The sequence below is a fragment of the Tasmannia lanceolata genome, unplaced genomic scaffold (genome assembly GCF_043159265.1).
Source record: "Tasmannia lanceolata isolate RefF3 unplaced genomic scaffold, GAP_Taslan_0.1 ptg000020l, whole genome shotgun sequence".
NCBI classification, from domain to species: domain Eukaryota; kingdom Viridiplantae; phylum Streptophyta; class Magnoliopsida; order Canellales; family Winteraceae; genus Tasmannia; species Tasmannia lanceolata.
This window is the reverse complement of record NW_027518697.1, coordinates 3,121,919-3,142,821: the sequence shown is the minus strand read 5'-3', so window position 1 is coordinate 3,142,821 and position 20,903 is coordinate 3,121,919. Positions and strand designations below refer to the sequence as shown.

The 20,903-nt window shown below is 39.2% G+C and overlaps 2 protein-coding genes across 2 annotated transcripts; both read left to right on the top strand.

The window, feature by feature from the left end:
• The first annotated feature begins 1,038 nt into the window (after positions 1-1,038).
• On the top strand, positions 1,039-11,971 carry DEG15 (protease-like protein). The gene is made up of 14 exons (XM_077365413.1): positions 1,039-1,313; positions 1,401-1,447; positions 1,553-1,727; positions 2,059-2,106; positions 2,212-2,271; positions 4,080-4,226; positions 7,296-7,427; positions 7,764-7,867; positions 8,794-8,879; positions 8,979-9,073; positions 9,232-9,892; positions 9,994-10,195; positions 10,673-10,761; positions 10,866-11,971. Exons 1-14 carry the CDS (start codon positions 1,248-1,250, stop codon positions 11,120-11,122), a joined length of 2,169 nt encoding a protein of 722 aa, XP_077221528.1. The 5' UTR covers positions 1,039-1,247; the 3' UTR covers positions 11,123-11,971.
• A 1,997-nt stretch (positions 11,972-13,968) lies between these two features.
• On the top strand, positions 13,969-15,584 carry LOC143855193 (dormancy-associated protein 1-like). Its single transcript, XM_077365414.1, has 3 exons — positions 13,969-14,169; positions 14,964-15,180; positions 15,308-15,584. Exons 1-3 carry the CDS (start codon positions 14,061-14,063, stop codon positions 15,342-15,344), a joined length of 363 nt encoding a protein of 120 aa, XP_077221529.1. The 5' UTR covers positions 13,969-14,060; the 3' UTR covers positions 15,345-15,584.
• Positions 15,585-20,903: the final 5,319 nt, after the last annotated feature.

Below are 20,903 nucleotides of genomic sequence, written 5' to 3'. Positions count from 1 at the left end.
TTGGCTTATAGAGTGGTAAACATAATCTCTTCTACCTCTTCTTCTTTTTTCTTCTTTGCCTAACAGTAAGCTCGGGTGAGCGAGGACACGATAGTCAATAGACATCTAGAAATTTCATGATGTTTCAAAGAGAAAATGAATTTTTTCCCATTGAATTTTACTACAACTATCAAGTTGCAAACACTTTGTAGTACCACCAAATAAATTCTCAACACCACCCTTACGGACCCTTTTGTTTTGAATCTTGAGAATCGATTTACATCACCCTTAAGGACCTGTTTGTTTTGAATCTTGAGAATTGATTTTTGAGTCCAAAAACCGATTATTGGATTCAATCGATTCTCAAATTCCAAAACAAACAGGGCCTAAATCATTTAGAACAATCCAGCAAGTCAGATACTAAATGCATTGGATATATCCAAAAATATTTATTGTATTCATCAACAAATATCACATAATGCTGAAAATCAAAGATAGCTACATAAGCATGAATTAGATAAAGAGGAACTTGGAAGAATGTTCAGGTAGCTTAAAAAAGAAAATTTCATACTCTTATTTTGTTGACAAGTACCACAGACCAATAAGGAGCTCCTCCAATGTGCAACTCGGGTCAGGAGCTCCTCCAATGGTAGGGGTGCAACTCGGGTAGAGTTCAACCTGAAAAAAAAAAAGTCGGGTTAGAAAAGGGGTCGTTCAGTCGGGCCGGGTTGACCCTTGTCAGAGCAGCCACATATGTCAACAGATCATCTGCAAAATGCCTTTTGCGATGGACACTAGCAATATAACCCTAAGAAAATTATAATAAAATTAGAGGACGAAAGTTGGGTTCGAGTGGGTCAACTTGCCAAGGCCTTAACCCTAACTCAACCCGAAAATAAATAGGGTTGGAAGACTTGTGGAAGTGCCAACCCAACCCGAGCCAAAATCGAGTTGAACCAACCGGGTTCGAGTTGAGCCCGAACCAAGTTGCATCCCTATGTTTTTTTTAATGAAGCTAGGAGTGTCATTACCAAAACGAGGGGTGGGGTTTCATTTCCATCTCGAATGCCAGAATCAGAAAATACTGAGTAAAATCCATATCACAGAGGGACCCCCAATTCAGCAGTAAAACTACTCAGATGCCAAATTCATCCCACCTCTTTTTTTGTTTCAGGCCACCCCCAAACAAAACCCACCCCAATCTCCTTCTCACCTCCCTCCTCTTTCTCTAAAAATTACTCAAACGAGAACGGCAAATTCCCTTCAAGATGGAGTTGCCGGAAATAGTTCAAGTCGCTCGCGACTTTGCCGTCATGGTCAGAATTCAAGGCCCTGTAAGCCTTCTCTATCACCCCAACCTCCTCTTTCTTTCATAAAAGAAATTTTTTCAACTTCTAATCCATACTTTCCATGGATTTTAGGATCCCAAGGGTCTTAAGATGCGGAAGCACGCTTTCCATCATCACGAGTAACCCTCAATTCTATTACATTTTTTCCCCCTCTAATTCAATCAATGCAATTTGTTGTTTTTTTTACTTTTATTTTTGGTGGATTGCCTTTTCTTGTTTTGTAGGTCGGGTAAAACGACCCTTTCTGCATCTGGGTTTTTGTTGCCTGATTCATTTAACGATTATCCTCTCTTTAAGCACATTGGGATACATAGATCCACCTATTCAGCTCTGGTTGTAACTACTGCTTCAATTCTTGAGCCTTTTCTACCCTTGCACCTTCGGGATAATCCTGTAAAGGTTTAAACACTTCCCTTTTATCCCTTTGTTGAAGTATAAATATGATTAAATAGCACCAACTCTAACAGCTTAAGCCTTTGGAGCGATTGGTTGTTTCACTTGGTATCATAGCCAGGTTGCCTCCGTCCTGGGTTCATAACCCAATTACTCCGTTTACGGCCAATCAATAAAAGAGAGGCAACATGTGAGGAGTGTTGAAGTATAAATGATTAAATAACGCCAACTGTAATAGCTTAAGCTTTTGAAGTAATTGGTTGTTTCACACCCTTCATGTTGATTGTGGAGTTTTAATTTGGGTTGGCTTGACTTGTGTGGTACCCAATTTTCGCAGGATCTTCCTGAATTAATTCCAGGGGCTCATGTTGATGTTCTGGCTGAGGTTTGTATGATTCTACCTTTTTTTTGTTTTGTTTTTTTTTTTCAATAATTTTGATGCACTGTGTTTCTGCTGCGTCTTGATTTTCATTATGGGTTTGCTTACCAGGGAGAGAAGAAAGCAAACATCAAAACTCCTTGTTGGATCCAAGCTCAACTTTTAGCATTGGTAGGACTTCGAGCGCTGTTTTCGGATTAGATTGTACTGGCACTAATTATGACAGTGTTGAAAATACTCTATGCTGGGTGTTACTTGGTTTTATGAAAATTTGAAAATGTAAGGTTCAATGAGTAGTTCAAATTTCAAGCCTAAGTCTTGCTGATTATACCTTTATATGCTGGATGGGTATATCCATTCAAATTGATATATTCTAGTTTTGATGGATGAGTTCTCTCAATAAGAAAGGCAAGCATTTGTTTAGCAATTTATTGCATGATGCATGGCACAAATGTGGCTATAGAATACCATCCTGTGTGTGTTTTCTCTGTTGTAAATCAAGGGTAAACTAGTTATATCTGAAGTTTATTGGCACTGAACATGATCATTGTACCCGGACGTATTGCTTAATCTGCTTGAGCCTTCATGAGCCCTGTTACATTAGGGACTACCTCTTAGCCAATGCTTCACTGGAGCTAAGTGGTTACGGAGTCTTACCTTTATATCTTGTTCTTTCTTGGGGTCTTGTTTTTAGTGGCTGCCGATCCACCTAAGTACTTTGTGTCTCAGACAGAGGAACTTTGGAAACAAGAAACCCTTAATGCTTTTGCAAATGTGCCTATCACATCTTAGAACACTCATGATCCTCCTAAGTGCTTCGGTGTCTCAAACAAAGGAACCTTGGAAACAAAATTACTAGCTACATAATTAAAACACTCATGAATAATCCTAGGTAATATCTTGAGTAAATTATATAGACATGGAAATATATAAACGACTCTGAGGACTGTATATAGATTTGTTTGATCCAGTCAAACATCCTATAAATAAGGCTGAGTCAGAACAAGGAAATGTAAACTCCTATTCTCTTACCATTCCGGTGTTAACTTGCATGTGTGATAGATCTATCTGTTGGTTAAACATGTTTTTGTTAGAAAGTCTACGTACTTTTTAAAAGTATTTAGATATAATAAGGGTTGGAAAGATACATTTTCATGATAAAGACCTATGATACAGGTTCGTGTATCCGATACGATTAGGGATTGGGTATGGGGATTCCTTAAATTCAAATTATTTGAACACTGGGACGGCAAGAATATGATATGCTTTTGTTGGCATGGATAAGGATCATTGAAACCTGAAATAGGATATGACAGATAAAACACAACAAGTTAACCAAGTCAACATTCTAAACTAGTGAGATGTCATTACCAACACTTCCTTGCTAACATGAGAAATCCAAATAGATCTTTCCAGAGGTTGAATCTCGGCTCTCCATTTGTTCAAACTAAAGAGTAAAGACTCCTTTAAAACTCATTGCTTATGCTTTAACTTTCAGTGAATAATGGGCAGTGGAGAAGTTGGCGATTGATTTCACCATATTATTCATTTTTTCAGTTGGAAATTTGGTGACACGCAAACTAAATTTGCAACTTTGAGAATTTCTGTGATACATTAATTCCTGGTCCAGTTAACTATGCAGCTTCCTCAACATACTGTTGTGTTGGATCTTTATTTACCGCTGCAAGCATAATTACTAGGAAAGTGGTTTTTAGTTTCTGAACCTGCTTTCCCCAAAATTATACCACTTTGCATTAGTACCTTTTTTTTGTATTTAGAGACCCAAAATTTAATTGCTAGGGAAAAAAGAACAGAAGTAGGAAGTTTCTTTATGTTTTGAATTGAACTGTGATGTGTTTTATCCTGATTTTTCCTTTGTTTTCAGTTATTGGTAGAGTTTATAACAACTTAGCTGATTATTTTATCATGGTTGCTACATGGATTTTGTATTTTACTATAATGCAATCTTTATTGCACAGGTTGATGTCCCTGCATCTTCCCTTGCTCTCCAATTGCTTATTGAAGCTCATGGTGGTTCACCTGATCATGGTTCATGGGAGGTTGGTTGGTCCTTGGCCCCATTGAATAGTAGCCCTCAGTCTAGTGTGAATGGGCTTCAAACACAGGTAAGCCCCTGCTCATGCCTCGTTTTCCTGTATTTTCTACTTCAATATTTTGAAACTATTTATAAGTCAGAACTTGACATGATTTGGTTCATTTTGTTTTTTTATCCATGATTTGATGTAGCATTCTTGGCCCTCTAGACATGCACATATTTCTAAGTGAGTGTTTGTGACTATTTGGTCCCTATGTTGTAACTTTGTTCTATGTCTTTAAGCTTCTAATTTTCGTTACATTTGTTGTAAGTTGTAACCTCTATACTATGTGAAGTTATTAATGTACTCACTTCAGTCAATTCTTGGTACTTTCTGTTCTACATTCAATATTCTTTATTGTTAATTGCGTGGTAAGTAGAATGTAAGAACTAGGAAAATAAATTGTGCCCCCCCATAAGTCGACAGTCATTGAGCCCTATTACGTAAAAGAGGGGGGTGTGGGGGTCGTTTTTTTGCGGGGGGGGGGGGGGGGGGGATCCGTAGCTGTCGTGCCATCTTGTTGATGAAAAATGCAAAACACGAAAACCAAAATCAAAATGAGGAAGAACAGAAAGAATTACTTTTTAAAAGCTTTGATGATCTCCCCTCTCCCTATCTTAAGAGCGCTGTCACCTCTATTTTCAAAGGGTAAGAGCCTATATTTAAAATGGGCTCTGGCTGGGCATTCATCCATTAAAAGAGGATGATTCCTTCTGTCGAAGAAGCCATGCTTGAAAAAGTCATTCATCAAACGAGGAGAGAGAGGGCTGTAAGTTTAGGTCACTACCACAAGATTTAGGTTCATCCACTTATTCAGTGGCTTGCGTCAAATCCTATGGAGAGTTGCAATGAGGGGATTGCGGATACAAAGAGTCAAGTTAGGTAAAGGCGGGCACCCGGGTAGGTAAGTGTTTAAGTAGGTAACGGCGAGGGACACTCCCAGTCCTAGCAATTACTAATTACACAAGAAAACATCATGCTCTATGTGCAAACATGATTCATACAAAAAAATGTGCTTTTATGACTCAGATTCAATAATGTAAAAAAAGAGACAGAAGCATTGAGACCTTGAATTTATGACTTCACAACCCAAACAAACATTTCTCAGATATGATCTTAACGATCAACCTTGGGTCCCACATAGTCTACATCTGTGATCAAAACTGTCGATTTGGTGGATCCCCATGAGGCAACCAACACGATCCTGATCCCATGCCATATTGATGCCTCATCTGTAAGATCAACACTTAAAAAATCAATTGAAGAGCAGGGTACAAGGTCCCTCTCAACTTTTCGTAAATTGATTGACGCTTCTTCTTCATCATTTGGGCTTTGGGGCGAGTCTCTGGTCTGAACCTTGGGAAGGCTAATGGAGCGACTTTCTATTTCTGCTGTTGGGATCACTCCATTTGCCTTCAGAATCCCGGCTATTTATGTGGTCCCTGCTTCGTCAATGGACACCGTGGTTGGGGTAAGATAGGCGGGAGGGCAGGAGATGGGAGCATACATGGTCGGAGAGGTTCATGCTCTGCTTTTGCAAGCACTCTACATACAATCGAGTCTCTGAGTTATCTTGAATTTCTGGATCTTCCAACATGGGACAATAGGAATTTGGGATGTCAAAGCTTCCATCTAGAACGAAGGAGAAAAGAGGCCCACATATGTGGGTTTCTGATCGATGGACTCAACCAAAATTGCTTTTCCTTGCAATGGGCTAGACTTTTGGTTGCCCATTATTTCAAAAGATTCTGTTAAAGTGTAAAAGATAAATAACGCCTTTCTCCAACAGCTTAAGCTTTTGGAGAAGTTGGTAAGTTAACATGGTATCAGAGCCAAATGTCTCGAGTTCAAACCTCCCGGATAGCAAAAATCCACATGCGATGGTCGGCCCAAAGTGGGACCACATGTGCCACATGTTTGCCAAGTGGGCCACACCTGCGGGGGAGTGTTTTTAAGTATAAAAGATAAATAACACCTTTCTCCAACAGCTTAAGCTTTTGGAGAAGTTGGTAAGTTAACAGATTCAATTATGTATAATACCTTACATGCATTGGCCTAAAGCCACCTTTATTTGTTTCAGTTTTTATTATTGTGAAACAAAAACATTCTTAAAATTAGACATTGGGGTGGTTAGGTTTTTCATTTTTTTAATACAGTTACACTTTCTTTTACATTTATAATTTGTATAGAGAAATGTACACCGATAAGATCCTAAATATCTATACAGAAATTTACATTTACAAGGTTTTGAATAACATTGGGGCAGATCCATGGCGGCCACCTAAGAATATTGTTGGGAGTTGCCTCGTTTCCCACGACTAGGATTTTCTAATATATCTAGGTTTCCTACTTGTGGTGGAAAGCCAAAATAGAAAAGGGACCTTTTATGTTTTCCAAAAGACTAGGTGTTGAAGGGGCTCTTCTTCACTTCTGACTAGTGGGGAGGCTAAAGGGGAGAGAGAAAAATAGAAGTGAGAGAAAGAGAAGGAGAGAGATTCTTTTTGGTTTTTCTCTTTGGTTGCTTTGTGTATGAGAGGAAAGGGAAAGAGTTGCAGTTTGCGGGTTTCGGGTTAATCCCGTTGTAATCCTTGTTTTTTGCTCTCTCGTAGTGGAAGATCGTGATCTCACCCGGGACGTAGGCATCTTAGTTGAACTTTGTAAAATCTCGGGTGGTGCATCTTGTGGTTTGTTTATTTCTACTATTCCGTTTCTTTGCTCCCGATTTGATCGGAATTTGTCCGTCGAATTCTTTAACAATTATAAAATTTATAAGATTTTGACTGACCTTGGAGCTAATCTATAGCCACCCAAGTTTTTGGGATTATATATAGCATATATATAGATCTATATTTCTAAATATCTATATTTATAAGGTTTACATTTATAGACATTTACATTTATAAGTTTTTAAATAGCATCGGGGCTTTACCATTCTAACATTGGGGCTTCTCCCTGCCCACCGAAATCCTGAACTAGACATCCATTATTCTGCATCACTAACTATGCATTTAGCCTTAAAAGTTGTATGCCATGCTTTCCTACTGAGGTCTCAGGTTCCTTAGGTTTCATGTGAATAATTGGCATTTTCAACTCATTCAGGATGGAAATGGCATTGGGGCATCATTTGCCGGACAGAAGCATTCTGCACTGGGTGAATCAAGCAGTCCTCATGCTGTGGCAGTGTCAACCACTAGAATTGCTTTCCTTGGAGTTTCCATGTTAAATTCAAAGGTATGTCTTATTTCATCTACTTTTGGTACCACGGAAAAGGTCAAGGATTGTTTGTCCAGATACATTTCACGTGAGGTATTGATGCAGATTGTAGGCCCAATAAGAGGCATAGTTGCCCATTAGGACTATTAAGGATTTATTTCCATGTTATTTAATTTCTAGGATTCTTTTTTTTTTCTGAATGGTTGTTTCTAGGATTCTTATTTCCATGTTTAGTTTAGGACACATGAAAATAAATTCCTAAAAGTCCAAATGGGCAAATATGCCTCTTATTGGGCCTACAATTTGCATCATGTATATGTTATGAGTCTAACAGGGTGGATGCTTGTTTTTCAGGATCTACCACATATAGGTGTGTCACCCCCAAATAAGAGAGGGGATCTTCTTCTAGTAATGGGTTCTCCTTTTGGTATCCTGTCACCATTGCACTTCTTAAACAGGTAATTTCACTGCCATCTCTCTCTGGATTGATCATCTTATTGTGGATCTGTAGTTCATTTTAGCAGGTAATGTCACCACTCACCATCTTAGATTGATCCTCATATTTGGATCAGCAATTCTACCTGGCTTGATTGATATGAGTCAGATGGTGTTAATCTATGTGTGGTGTGACCTGGATGACAAGGGTTAATAGGATTAGGGTGTCCATATTGGTGATATCGGCAATCACTTATTTATGGGCTCATCGATACCGTACTCAGCTAAAGACAAAGTGTGATCTCTTGCTTCTTTCTCCAGAAAAAAAAACTCTAGTCAGGAAAAGTTACTCTCTGATATATGCTAGGATCTAAGGAACACTATGCTCATCATAATGTTCTAACTTCTAATAGCTTTTTTTTTCCGATCCAAAAAATGAAAAGAAGCTTCTTGTTGTCCGCATCCTGAAAGTTACCTTAGTTTGATTTTACGACATGCATATTGAGCGTCACTTTGTATTGACTTCCATACAAAATGTTGCAAAGAAAAGTCCTCTACTGAATGTCGTTCAAATTTCAGATGATTACAGCTTCTTCGTGATTTATCCATTGAGGTGATAGTTGCATTTCAATTGGCATAGATTTATAACTTTCTTGTTTACTGATACACTTGAATTTCTGATTCACCTGTGACATGAAAATAATCTTTTCGTAGTTGAATTCATCTCTATATAATTTGATACAATTCTTAGCTCTCTGGCTGGGCTTCAATTTCATTCATGTAGAGATTTAATATTCCTTGCAACGACATTGATCTCTATGGTAAACCATCAAAATTTCATCAAACATTAGCCTAATGATTCCGTATCCATGTGTCCTTTCCTCTCTCAATCTAGTATTAGTGCGTCTGTTTTTTGAAATTCCATTATTTGATCCTTTGCTCGAACCAGTATATCTGTGGGAGCCGTGGCAAACTGCTGCCCTGCAGATTCTCGTGACAGCTCACTGTTGATGGCCGACGTTCGGTGTCTTCCTGGTGCGAGAAAAAGCCTTATTGCTATATTGCTATTCCGTTACACAAGTTCTTGAATCATGCCATGTTACTGGATTCTTATTCCACTTTTATACGTATCAGGAATGGAAGGTGGACTTGTTTTCAGTGAACATGCCTGTCTTATTGGTCTCTTGTCCATGCCCTTGAGACAGCAGGCTGGTGGTGCAGAGATTCAGGTCGCAATGGAACATTTGTTCCTCCCTCCCTCTCTCTCTCTCTCTCTCTCTCTCTCTCTCTATATATATATATATATATATATATATATATATATATATATATTTGTTATTTATTTGGGACGTTTAATGAATTTACATGCTTGAGCTCTGGATAACAGCTTGTGGTGACATGGGGTGCCATAACAACTGCTCTGAGTGATAGGCTTCAGAAAGAACCTCAAAGAGCTAAAGGGAATCTGGACTTGTACAGTGCACGGAATGAATCTATATACAATAATGATTCCCAGGGATTGTTTCCAGAATTGTGCTGCCCCTCAACACCATCTTTTGAGAAGGCTCTGCCTTCAATTGTTCTTGTTACTATAGGTGATGGAGCTTGGGCTTCGGGTATCATACTCAACAGTCATGGCCTGATACTCACAAATGCTCACCTTTTGGAGCCATGGAGATTTGGGAAAACATCCAGTGGAACAGATGAAATCACATTGCCAGCATTATCTATCTTCTCCGAGAGACACAGTTCGTTGCCATCGTTGGTCAAGACTTCAGATTCTTGTGTGGGTGATAAACGGATGTCATCTACACTATATTCAATTAATGGAAACTATAAAAGGATACGTGTTCGCCTAGATCATGTGGAGCCCCGGATTTGGTGTGATGCTAAAGCGGTGTATGTTTCGAAGGGTCCTTTGGACATCGCATTGCTTCAACTCGAGTCTGTTCCAAAGGAACTCTGCCCTATTGTTCCAGACTTTAATTACCCATCTCCAGGATCAAAGGCACATGTTATTGGACATGGTCTCTTTGGACCACGCACTGGTGAGATTATTTCTTAGCTCATGATTTTTACTAAAATATTCATTGCACATCTCACTCTGCTGCTTTTTCCATTACAATTTTTGCTTTTTTTTTGGCTACAGATCTCCTTCCATCTGTTTGCTCCGGAGTAGTAGCAAGGGTTGTGGAAACACAGAGGCCACCCCACCTTTATGGACCAGGTGAACTGGAGACTGGAGAAAGATACTTGCCAGCAATGCTTGAAACAACAGCTGCTGTGCATCCGGGTGTTAGTGGTGGTGCTGTGATCAATGCCGATGGTCATATGATTGGACTCGTAACAAGGTACTTTGCACTCAATCCGAACCATCAACGATTTCTGCAAATAATATGCCTGAATAGAAACAGATATCAAAAGAATATTCATATTTAAGTCTGTCTGTGATACGGTCAGTTGCCATGGTACTACTCTTATGGATTTAGATTCTTTTGTATTCTCCAATAAGTCTGCAGTCTCTTGGGGCTTCTAAATGCACATCTTAGCATAATCTCCAAATGAAAGAAAGCCCCCATTTTTCATGGAAACACTTGATCTTGGGGGACTTGATGGCTTTAGTAGTTAACAATATAATTTAGCTAGCCATGCAGATGTAGCATGCTCTATAGCTTGTTCTTTTCTCTAGGCCAGAACATATGCTCGGCAATGGCATCGATGCACCGGGTTGCTTGAAATGATAATTGATAAATACGATATTTTTCGGACATTCAAGTAATTAACTTGTTCATTAATTAATTAATTGGAGATAATATTTCCTGATACAGCAATGCAAGGCATGGGGGAGGAACTCTAATACCACATCTCAACTTTAGCATACCTTGTGCAGCTCTGAAGCCAATCTTCAAATTTTCAGGTGGTAGAGTAATTGTCTCCGGTTATTTCTACTTTTATTAGGTTACTATTTCAGTTAAATGGTGGTAAGTTTTTATTTCTGATGCAATGCGTTTAAACCCACAGACGGGCGGGATCTGTCCATTTTGCATGCCATGGATGAACCCAATGAGCTCCTTTCTTCGGTGTGGGCTTTGATGCCACCACCATCTCCCAGGCCACCACCACCATTTTCTTCTCTGCCACAATCTCTATTGGATAAAAATAGCAATGGTAAAGGATCCCGTTTCGCAAAATTTCTTGCTGAAAGACAGGCTGAAATTTCTCCCCAGCCCATCAAAGAAGAGAAGTTCTCTGCTGAGATTCTTCCCAGTAAACTATGACTAAGAAGAGAGATCCAAAGGAGACAGGCACGAGTGAATTTTGGACCTCGTTTTTGCAATTTCCCTTTAGGGGCCTTTCATAACAAACACACCATGGTTTTGAATGAAGTCAAATGCAGTTATATGAGCAAATGCAGAGTGAAAGAAGACACTGCATCTACTGCATGCCCAAGTCTCTTTCTTCTTTCAGTTGCCAGGCGGAGGGAGCGCTTTGTGCAAGATTTCTTCAGGTTATGTAAAAGAAATTCGGAAAAGAACCTTGAGGTCTCTCGCTTGCCATAAGACTTCTCTTACTCCATTCGGGGTGCTATCCATTCACCCACGAAGGCTGAATCACCGCTCTAGATTTTCGTGGAGAAATTTGTACTACGAAACTCTAGGCAAAATACAAATAAATTATGTGCATTATCTGTATACTGTTACAGAATTGTAGACCAGGTGCTACAAAGTTCCATAATTTCTTTTGAATTGCATCAACCATATAAAGTCAGCTGCTGTTGGATGAAATATCAAGGGCTGCGGCGTGATTACATGCAGCTATGCTGGAACACCATATAAAAGTTGGTCTCTTGGCAATCCAATAAAGAACTCAGCAGTTTTGGTTTATTTGAGAGGGCTGTTAAGAACCTCTCTAACACAGGTGTGTCTTCCTATTGGCTCTTGTAAAATATTTAAGCATTTATTACCTGATTCTTCTATCTGCTGAAATGCAACTTAAAAACCCTGTTTATGATGCATGTTTAAAAGGTTATGATCATAGCTACTTTGTTTGTTGGTATGGTTGGTATAGGGAAGGGTATGTGATTAATGATTTGCTACACTGTGAATAAAATTGTCTGGTTATGGTAATGTTAATCTTTTTTCAGTAGAATAAGAGATATATTAAAATTAGGCAAGAAATGCCATAGGCCTCCAAACTTATGTATTGTTCATGAGCAGAAAAATTGAAATAAAGTTGGGAGGATTATCCTGCCATTAGTTTACAACTTATTCCTTAATTATATATGCATTGATCGCTCACTTTTTTGTCAACCTGTCTTCAACATTATATATCAGGCAAGGTTGATGACTAGCTTTCCATTGTTCGACTTGTTGAAAGAAAAGGAGATAATCCCTCTATATTCGCCTTTAGTACAACAAACTGATTACAGAAAAGTAGGGGACAAGATGTCTCCCACGATGTAAAACAGCAGCTAATAAACTCTAGCTAAATACCCTGCACAAAGTGCCACAAATTATATCACTATGTCCTTAAAAACCATTAATCTTCATCTTCCCTTTCTAGACCTTCTTTAGCCAATCTGCCCGCTAAAGAGTTTGTTGTCCGCTTCATATGATTTGAGTTTTAGTCAGAAAAAGATCGTGAATCTCCACAATATTGTTGGCCAGATTCCACTGACCCAGAGCCTTACAAGCTGCCCATTCAAGAGCATTTGAAGAGTCGCCTTCAATAATCAATGGACTTGAATCATATTTTGCAAACTACTTTAGACCGCAAAGAGGAGATCTTGGGTCTCTGTCTCGTTTGAATCACATATTCCTGCTGGGTCTGCGAAGGATTGAATAGTAGTCCCCTTATTATCACGGAAAACACCACCAATTTGGTCATTTCCTGGTTTCCTTTCGAGCCCCATCAAAATTGAACTTTATTGATACCGGTTGGAGGGCGTTAATAATCTTCAACAACTCCTCAAGACCGATCGATTTCCAGTTACAAAGAATGTCCTCCCTGTTGTAGAAGATAAGTAGGTTTCATTGCCTTTCCCTAGCTACAAGATCCACCCATATTTGCCTTTAATTGCATAGAGGTACAGCTTTCTTGTTGATACAAGCTTTCCATTGGTTACCATTAAAAAAAGAGAGAAAAAAAGCTTTTCATTGGTCCACTTTCTTTAATTGCCATGGGGTTAGGCTTTCTTGTTGATTCAATGAATTGCTAGAAGCTAGTCCCCTTCTAATATGATGTTCTCTATCATTTCTCGTGCCATCTGACAATGAACCGTGAATAATTTATTAGATATCCACCCCAGAAAACAAGTAAATGTTGCTAAGACGTTACCATGGTCCATGGTGATCACACAAGATACGATCAGTAAAGTAGAGGGAGATGAGATTTTAGTCGTGGGGTTAGCCTGTGTCCTCGCACACTACCACTAATACAACCCTACAATCAGTCTAGGGGTGCAACTCGGGCAGGTTGGGTTGGGTTGAGGCCAACCCTAGCCCAACCCAGGATAGCATTCCCTTAACTCTAACGTGACCCAACCCGAGCCTTGAATCAAGGACGGTCAACCCTAGCCCAACCCACCACTAAATCTCCCAACCCTAACTCGACCCAACTGATCCGGAATCGGGTTGAACCCATCAGGGATTCAGGTTGAGGCCGACACAAAGTTGCACCCCTAACAATCATGTAAAGCTTTTAAAATAGAATAATATTTGGATACAGCTGGTGAGGTGAGAGAAAGAGAGATAGAGAGTCCCCTTTAACTTCGCTGCCAACGAAGTGGTCGCAAACTAAAGACGAACAGTAATCTCGTGTCCACTTATTTTACTCATAAACAAGTGTGGAAAAACTCAGAGTGGGGTCCATATGTCGAAGAAATCCATATTTTGATTTGATTTCTTATCTTCTTATTGATGGCCCCACCTTGAATCATGGGCTGGAAGATGGTGCCAAAGTCCAACAGCCCATAGGAAAACGGTACACCAGATATTTATTTTCGGGGCCCACCATTTCATCCTTATCCGCCAACACCTCCCATTTATTATTGAAGGCCATCTTCTCCAGAAGAGAAGGTAAAAATAATAAAAATTCAAGGACCTAGTTTATTCAGTTTTGTTTTTATTTACCCCAACAGTAACATTAGAGAGAGCGCTGAGGTGTATATATAGTTACATACGTAACAAGTGGTAAGACATTAGAATTGAAGAAAAGATGGTTCTTTTAGACAAACTCTGGGACGATGTGCTCGCCGGGCCGCATCCTGACCACGGCCTTGATCAGCTCCGGCGAGTCACCACCAAGCCCTTGGCTATTATGAGAGGTTTCTTCTTCTTTCTTCTTTTCTAATTTTTTTAGATCGTGTGGCCATCAGCCCTCGATCAGCGATCCATGATGGTGACTATCATCATTTGACAATCGCCAGACCAATATGCAATATTTTCAAATTATATTTATATTTAGGGGGCGAAGTCTCCGAGCTATAGCTCATAAACCTTTTCCCGTTAATAAACATACAATCTCCATGCTGTTTCACTCATTCACTCATTCATTCCATGGAACCTACATATGTAGGATGTTCCTAACAAACCATCTCCATACAATCATCCTAATCACTCGATTTGTAGAAGCCCACTTTCCTTCTAAGCGTCCATTCTAAAACTCCACAAATCAACAGCAAGAATTGACTTAGTGAAGTCCCCTATTTCGTATATCGGAAAAAGAATGATATGGTGGGTTCGATCCGGACAAACTAGAAGAAACGGAAGAGATCCGAGTGAATGGAAAGGGCGGATCTATTCACTCTATCAATAACCGAGCCGGATCTGGTGTATCATAAGTGATTTGCCTTTTCTATTGATTCCTACGGATTGGATCTACCATGATCATGATTTCTTAGGGTGATCCTATGGAGATGATCTCTTAGGAACACCCTAGCTAGCTATGTTAGGTCCTATAGAATGAACATGTTGGATGAGTCAAACAACATGGGGATGGCGTATATAGAGGACTGCTCAGGCTGCGCGATACCTCATAAACCTTTTTCCTGGTATATTTATCATTTTGTATAAGCTTCAAGTTCATATATCTGGTTCTTTTTCTATCACTGTTGTGTAGATGAACTTGATGGAAGCAAAAAGTTCCAGAGGTCGGTGTCGATGCCGGGAACCCCAGGCACGCCGACGACGCCGGTGACGCCCAACTCACCGTCTACTTCTCGAAAGGACAACGTTTGGAGGAGTGTATTCAACCCTGGTAGCAATCTCGCCACTAAAAAAATTGGTGCACATGTGTTCGATAAGCCCCAACCCAACTCCCCCACGGTTTATGACTGGTATATATTCATCCTCTCTCTCCCTCTCTCTGCAAACAAAATAAGTGGCTGTATTTATCAAAATAAGGGGCGCACATATCATTTTTCGTACTAAGTTTTTTTTTGTTGTTGTTGTTGTTTCGAGTAGGCTCTACAGCGGCGACACTAAGAGCACACATCGTTGAGGTGGTGGAGAGAGAGAGAGTTGTGTTGTGTTGTGTTGTGTTGTGTTGGCTTGTACTTGTACATGGTTTCCGAAACATGTAGTTGGGTTGTACTTGTACATAGTTTCTCAAGCATGTAAGCTAGTGTTGTACGTATAAATGTAGAAGCAAGTAGTACTACTAACTAATGCAAGCTACCTTCTTGTTCTATCCACTGAATGATTTGAAATGAAGGCTTTTTCCTCGTGGCTTTTCTCTAAACATGGAAACGGCTAAAAAGAAGTGACTTGTACGCTCTTCCTAAAATATAGTCCCAATGGAGCCAGACAGACCGAAGGATCCGAACATTTAAGGATTTGGGTTTGGATTTAAACTGTGTCCAGTGGATACGTATCCTACGGTCCAAAATTATTTCAGAATTTGACCCAGTAGCAACAAAATCATATGGACACACCGAGGCAGTTGGCTCTTCGGCAAAATCCTATGGACACATGGTGTGTGTTGCGTGTATCCGTAGGGACTAGTCCTACTCCCGAAGGGCGTGGGGACATCCTACGTCATAAAAAATAAAATAAAATAAAAATAAAAATAAATAAATCCTACGGAGTATTTGTGTCAGTGTAGTAAAATATCCTTCATATTTTTTATTTATTTCTATTTATGAGCGGTATTTCTTTGACATTTAAACCCCTACTAATAATCATGGTTTTAAATTTCGGTCAGGACCGAAAACGTTTTGAAACAGAAATTTTGGCAAAATTTGGATAAAATATTAATTCTTTAATTCTTTACAGAAAAAAACCAACATTTTATACACTTCTACTGAATTTTCGAATTTCGGCCGAAATTTTGGTGAGCACTGAAATTATGCCTGAAACCGAAATTTAAAACCTTGCTTATAATCATGGTTTTAAATTTCAGTTTCGGTACCGGTTTCGGACTCACCGAAATTTCGAAGCGATAAAAATGATATTTTATTCGATACCAAATTTCGGTAATTTCAGTTGAAATTTTGGTGAAATATTAAATAAATTAAAAAAACAGGTTTTTGGGTGAAATTTTGGAATTTCGGATGAAGTTTCGAAAAAAAACAAAGTTTCGGACGAAATAAAATACCGTTTCGGGTATTAGATGTTACGGTATCGGTCCGGACCGAAATCCGAGTATTAGACGTTATGGATTTCGGTAGAAATTTAAAACCATGAGTTATAATGACAAACAGCATCTCTCTCTCGATCAACTCTAGACTCTCTAAAGTAGATTCGTTTACTCAGTGGGCCCCTCCTCTATCTTTCGAAATTCAACTGAAAACAAATGGGTATCGGTGTGGGTGGTTTATGTCATCTCGTGGTATCCTGCAAGATCAACGGGATTTTACGTTCAAATCATCTTTCGCCTCTTGGGATTTGCTAGGGACCATCGCAAAAGGCATGTCTTGAACCGGCTGTTGCATGAGAAAGCGCCACATAGGCTCAGATTTTGTCTCATTCATTTAATTCATATGAGGTGGCTGCTCTCTCATGCAACATCTGGTCCGCGAAATGGCTTCTGCAATGGCCCCTAGCAAATTCCATATTTATGTAATCGTTTTTGGATGCATTTGGATTGCCGGAATCACGAATCGGAATAGACATCATATTCTTATTCCTATTCTGGTTCTCCCTAACTGGAAGAAAATTTTTACTTAAAAAAATTCTAATAAAAATTCTATTCCGACGGGTGGAATCAGAATACCATCTCTTACGGTGGGAAATAAATTCTGGCAATTTTCCTCTCTAATTCCACCTTGGGGTCAATTCCACCTTTGATTGCATTCTTTTTTTGAACCAAACACCAGAATCAGGCGGAATTAGAATCAGATTCTGATTCCAGTGCCTGAATCCGACATTCGAAATGCGCCCTTTATATTCTGTGATTAATGGGCATCAGTGCGCCCTTTATATTCTCTGATTAAAGAGCACCACCGACAAGAAAAATAATAGACTCACACCCATATTCATCCCATGAGTAGCTTTCATTAATATCATATGGACCCCATTTTTTAATTAAAGAAAACAACCTTGATTATTTTAGTCTAACACAGATAAGATTAGGTGAGATGTGATTAGGATTTAATTTTAAAAATTGGCAAGTTGGATGATTCTTTCTCTTTTCTACATGCCAATGATCATATTACTGAGTTATGCAAAGGTGAAGGTGAGACTCAGAATATTAGCAATTAGTAAAAACAGAAGGGCTCTCTATGGAAGTTCAACAAAATATTACATGTAAATAATTACAACATAGTAAAAATAATAATTTTTCATTCAAAACACTACACTTAAAGCCTATTATAACACTCTTCCTTCGAATTTCAGCTTGGAGTATCATGGAACGAAGTTAAAGAAACAAATATATATCACTCATTCCAGGGTGGAATCCGATCGAATTCATGGCATTGGCATCACTGCTTTAATTAAAGCTTACAGTGAGAGATATAATGAAAAATCCATGCAATTATATTTGAAGCATGAAAGTATTAGAGATTTGATCTCTGATGGAGTAATTTTAGTTCACTAAGTGAAATCTAAGATGAAACTAGCTGCTTATAGTAGTGATTTTTTTTTTTTTTTTTTTGAATGGCAGTAGTGATTCTTCCTTTCTCCAAAAGCCTAGGAAGAGTAAAGAAAAACATCAAGAGGGATGCTTTTAAAGCATATACCAGTTGCAAATAGTAGTAACTCAACCTAGTATATTGATAACCAATGTTCAATGGGAAGAACAAACTATCTAATAATGGGGTATGTAATGTAAAATTTTAATAAAATATTTTCATTTATTCATTCCTATGATGTTACTACAGTATATCCTATAAGTTGTGAGGTTGATATTTGAGAAGGGATCAAGTAACTATAACAACTACTACTGCTATAGAGCAACTAAAAGCAAAAAGAAACAACATTCAGGGAGCTAATGATCATCTATTTTCGCTCAATGTCATGTCATATCCATGGATTAAATTTTCATTGTTGCCATACATGCCCCTAGTTTTGGTTGTATAAATGTATTGCTGTGTTATTAAGTATTTTGATTTAAGTTTTTTTTTTTTCTTCTCTATAAGAGGCCAAATAGAATAACCCGGTTGAAGCGTAATGATCATACGTCTGCACTGTATGTCCCATAATAGAGTCAAGCTCCCAAGCTTGATTCAAGCAATAAGATGAGTTGGCAGCTGTATAAGCAGTTTCCGGTTATCATTACATTGACTATAAAGAAGCCGTTCCTACGATGACTATATGCCGGACACCTGTGATTGGGTCCCTTAAACTGATCTTAAGGGATGTGGTCATGTTATTGTAGACAAGTTTTTAAATTTTGGTTTCGGTATGCGTTTCGGTCCTCACTAAAATTTTGAAATTTGGGCCGAAATCAGACAAACCAATGAAGTAGAATTTTATCTTGTTTTCCGAAATTTCTATAATTTCGGGAGAATATTAAATAACGTCAAAATTTCAGATTTTTTGGGATTTCTCTTAAATTTCTGACCGAAATGTCGGGAAAAACAAAATTTCGATCGAACTTTTGTAAGGTTTCGAGTTTACACAATTTCGGTTTCGCTCTACATTGAAACCCGAAATTTCGGATTTCAGTCGAAATTTAAAACCTTGGTTGTAGATGCGATGAATGAGGGTCGCAATTGAATGGTGGAAATCTATCTTTCCGTTCTGCCGGCCGCAAATTCAAGGAGGTAAAAAATTAAAAATCTCCAAACCCATGCACGATACACCATAGCGAGCTAACCTATCCGCTTCGCCATTAGCGGGACTCAAACACATGGACAAAATAGAAGAACCCCCTAAGCAGTATTGAATCTCATCACAGATCTCCAAGAATCTCCACAGCGGAGGATGAGATCCGTGGAGCCACCTAATGGCGTAGTCGTCTTCCAAACACTCACCCACCAACACTCCAGCTTGGGGTGCAACTTGGATCAGGCTCAACCCGAACCAGACGGGTCCAACCAGATTTTGGCTCGGGTTGGGTTGGCATTTTCTTAGGTTGGGTTGGGAAAAGCCAACCCGAGTTAATTTCAGGTTGCGTTAGGGTTGAGGCCTTCGCAACCCGACCCGACCTGACCCGAACCCGACCTCTATCCTCTAGTTTTTTCATGTTTTTCTAAGATTATGCTTTTTCCTAGTATTCTTCTACTTGGCCCGAGATGAACCCGAACCCGACCCAATTTGGAGCACGGGTTGGGTTAGGGTTGCCCCCAACTCGACCCAACCCGAGCCGAGTTGCACCCTTAACTCCAGCTGGGCAGGGCTAGAGTTACCAATACTAGATCCATCGAAATTTAGATTCACCCATCCTTGGCCTTGGGCTTGGGGGGAGCCATCAGGGGAGAGGAGGCTCAACCCCGACTAAAATGTCAATCAAAACTCATCTGACTCTCCCGAGTTATGAGCACACCAATCGAGTACTAGGCCGCAACAACCGTGTACTCGGTAACTCCTCGCCGAGTCGACTTGGATTTGCTTTTGCCTCGTATAAATACGGATCCGCATTTTGAAACACTGCCAAAGATAAAGAACTAAAAAAATCAACGGTTTAGCTTTTGCTGGAGGAACTCTAAAAGAGGATTTATAGATCAATTATATAGGATCGGCCGATGAAGGTGTTCTCAGTGGCATTTGGCCGGACTTGCGGTCACCAACTGGACCAACAGATCCGATCACATAGAATGCCACAGTGGCCCCAGAGACTGCTTAGGGACGAGCCTAACAGCCACCATCTTTTTAGCATTTATTTCCCTTTTAAGAATTAAGACTTGGACAAGATGGTTTTTAAGTTCCAGATGATAAAACACAGCTTCTATATTTTCTGTTACCTTAATTTGATTGCTTTAAGGTTGAGTATGCAGGTGACTAACCGAAAAAAAAAGACCTGGAACTACGGCTGTTGCATGCATTGACTTAGAATTATGACCGAACATTTGCATGATAATAAACTGTTGCCTACTCAGCCAGGCCTATATGCAAGTAACCGATACAACTAAAAACAGGTTTGCTTTTTCATAATTTCAAGACATGCATTGGATATATTATTTGTAAAATAACATGGAACAAGATTATAGTTATATCATCTCTTCATAGGAAAACATACATCAAGAAGAAGAAACAATATTGCATTCGTGATTAGGATAAGACCAACTTTGCCAATTGCTTCTACTTTGAGATCTGAAGGATAACAAAATATCCAGGAACAGGATTTACAGTTAGATAGCATGCTCACTAGAACTTTCCAACTAAATAAAAAGAAACAAACCTTCTAGCACAAGATTGACTATCTGACAGGATGAGCATTGCACATTTTTTGCTCCTTGTGGTCTGAAAGTAGATGGTGACAGCTTCCACATACCATTTGACCCATTTCTGCACCCAAATTAAGATATGCCCAAAAAAAAGAGGTTGTATGACTGTCGACTAGAGTCAGGATCTTGAATTACTCTTTACTTCATGGCCCGGTTCAGGGTACTGATTTCCATGAGAAAGGAATTACCCTTTTCCTCACGGGCAAGTTTTGCATACCGACCCCAATAGT

Coding starts and splice junctions, on each gene's coding strand:
- LOC143855193 (XM_077365414.1), top strand. CDS start 14,061: ATGGTTCTTTTAGACAAACTCTGGGACGATGTGCTCGCCGGGCCGCAT. Junction 14,170..14,963: donor GCCCTTGGCTATTATGAGAG/GTTTCTTCTTCT, acceptor ACTGTTGTGTAG/ATGAACTTGATGGAAGCAAA. Junction 15,181..15,307: donor TCCCCCACGGTTTATGACTG/GTATATATTCAT, acceptor TGTTTCGAGTAG/GCTCTACAGCGGCGACACTA.
- DEG15 (XM_077365413.1), top strand. CDS start 1,248: ATGGAGTTGCCGGAAATAGTTCAAGTCGCTCGCGACTTTGCCGTCATG. Junction 2,107..2,211: donor ATGTTGATGTTCTGGCTGAG/GTTTGTATGATT, acceptor TTTGCTTACCAG/GGAGAGAAGAAAGCAAACAT. Junction 9,893..9,993: donor TCTCTTTGGACCACGCACTG/GTGAGATTATTT, acceptor TTTTGGCTACAG/ATCTCCTTCCATCTGTTTGC.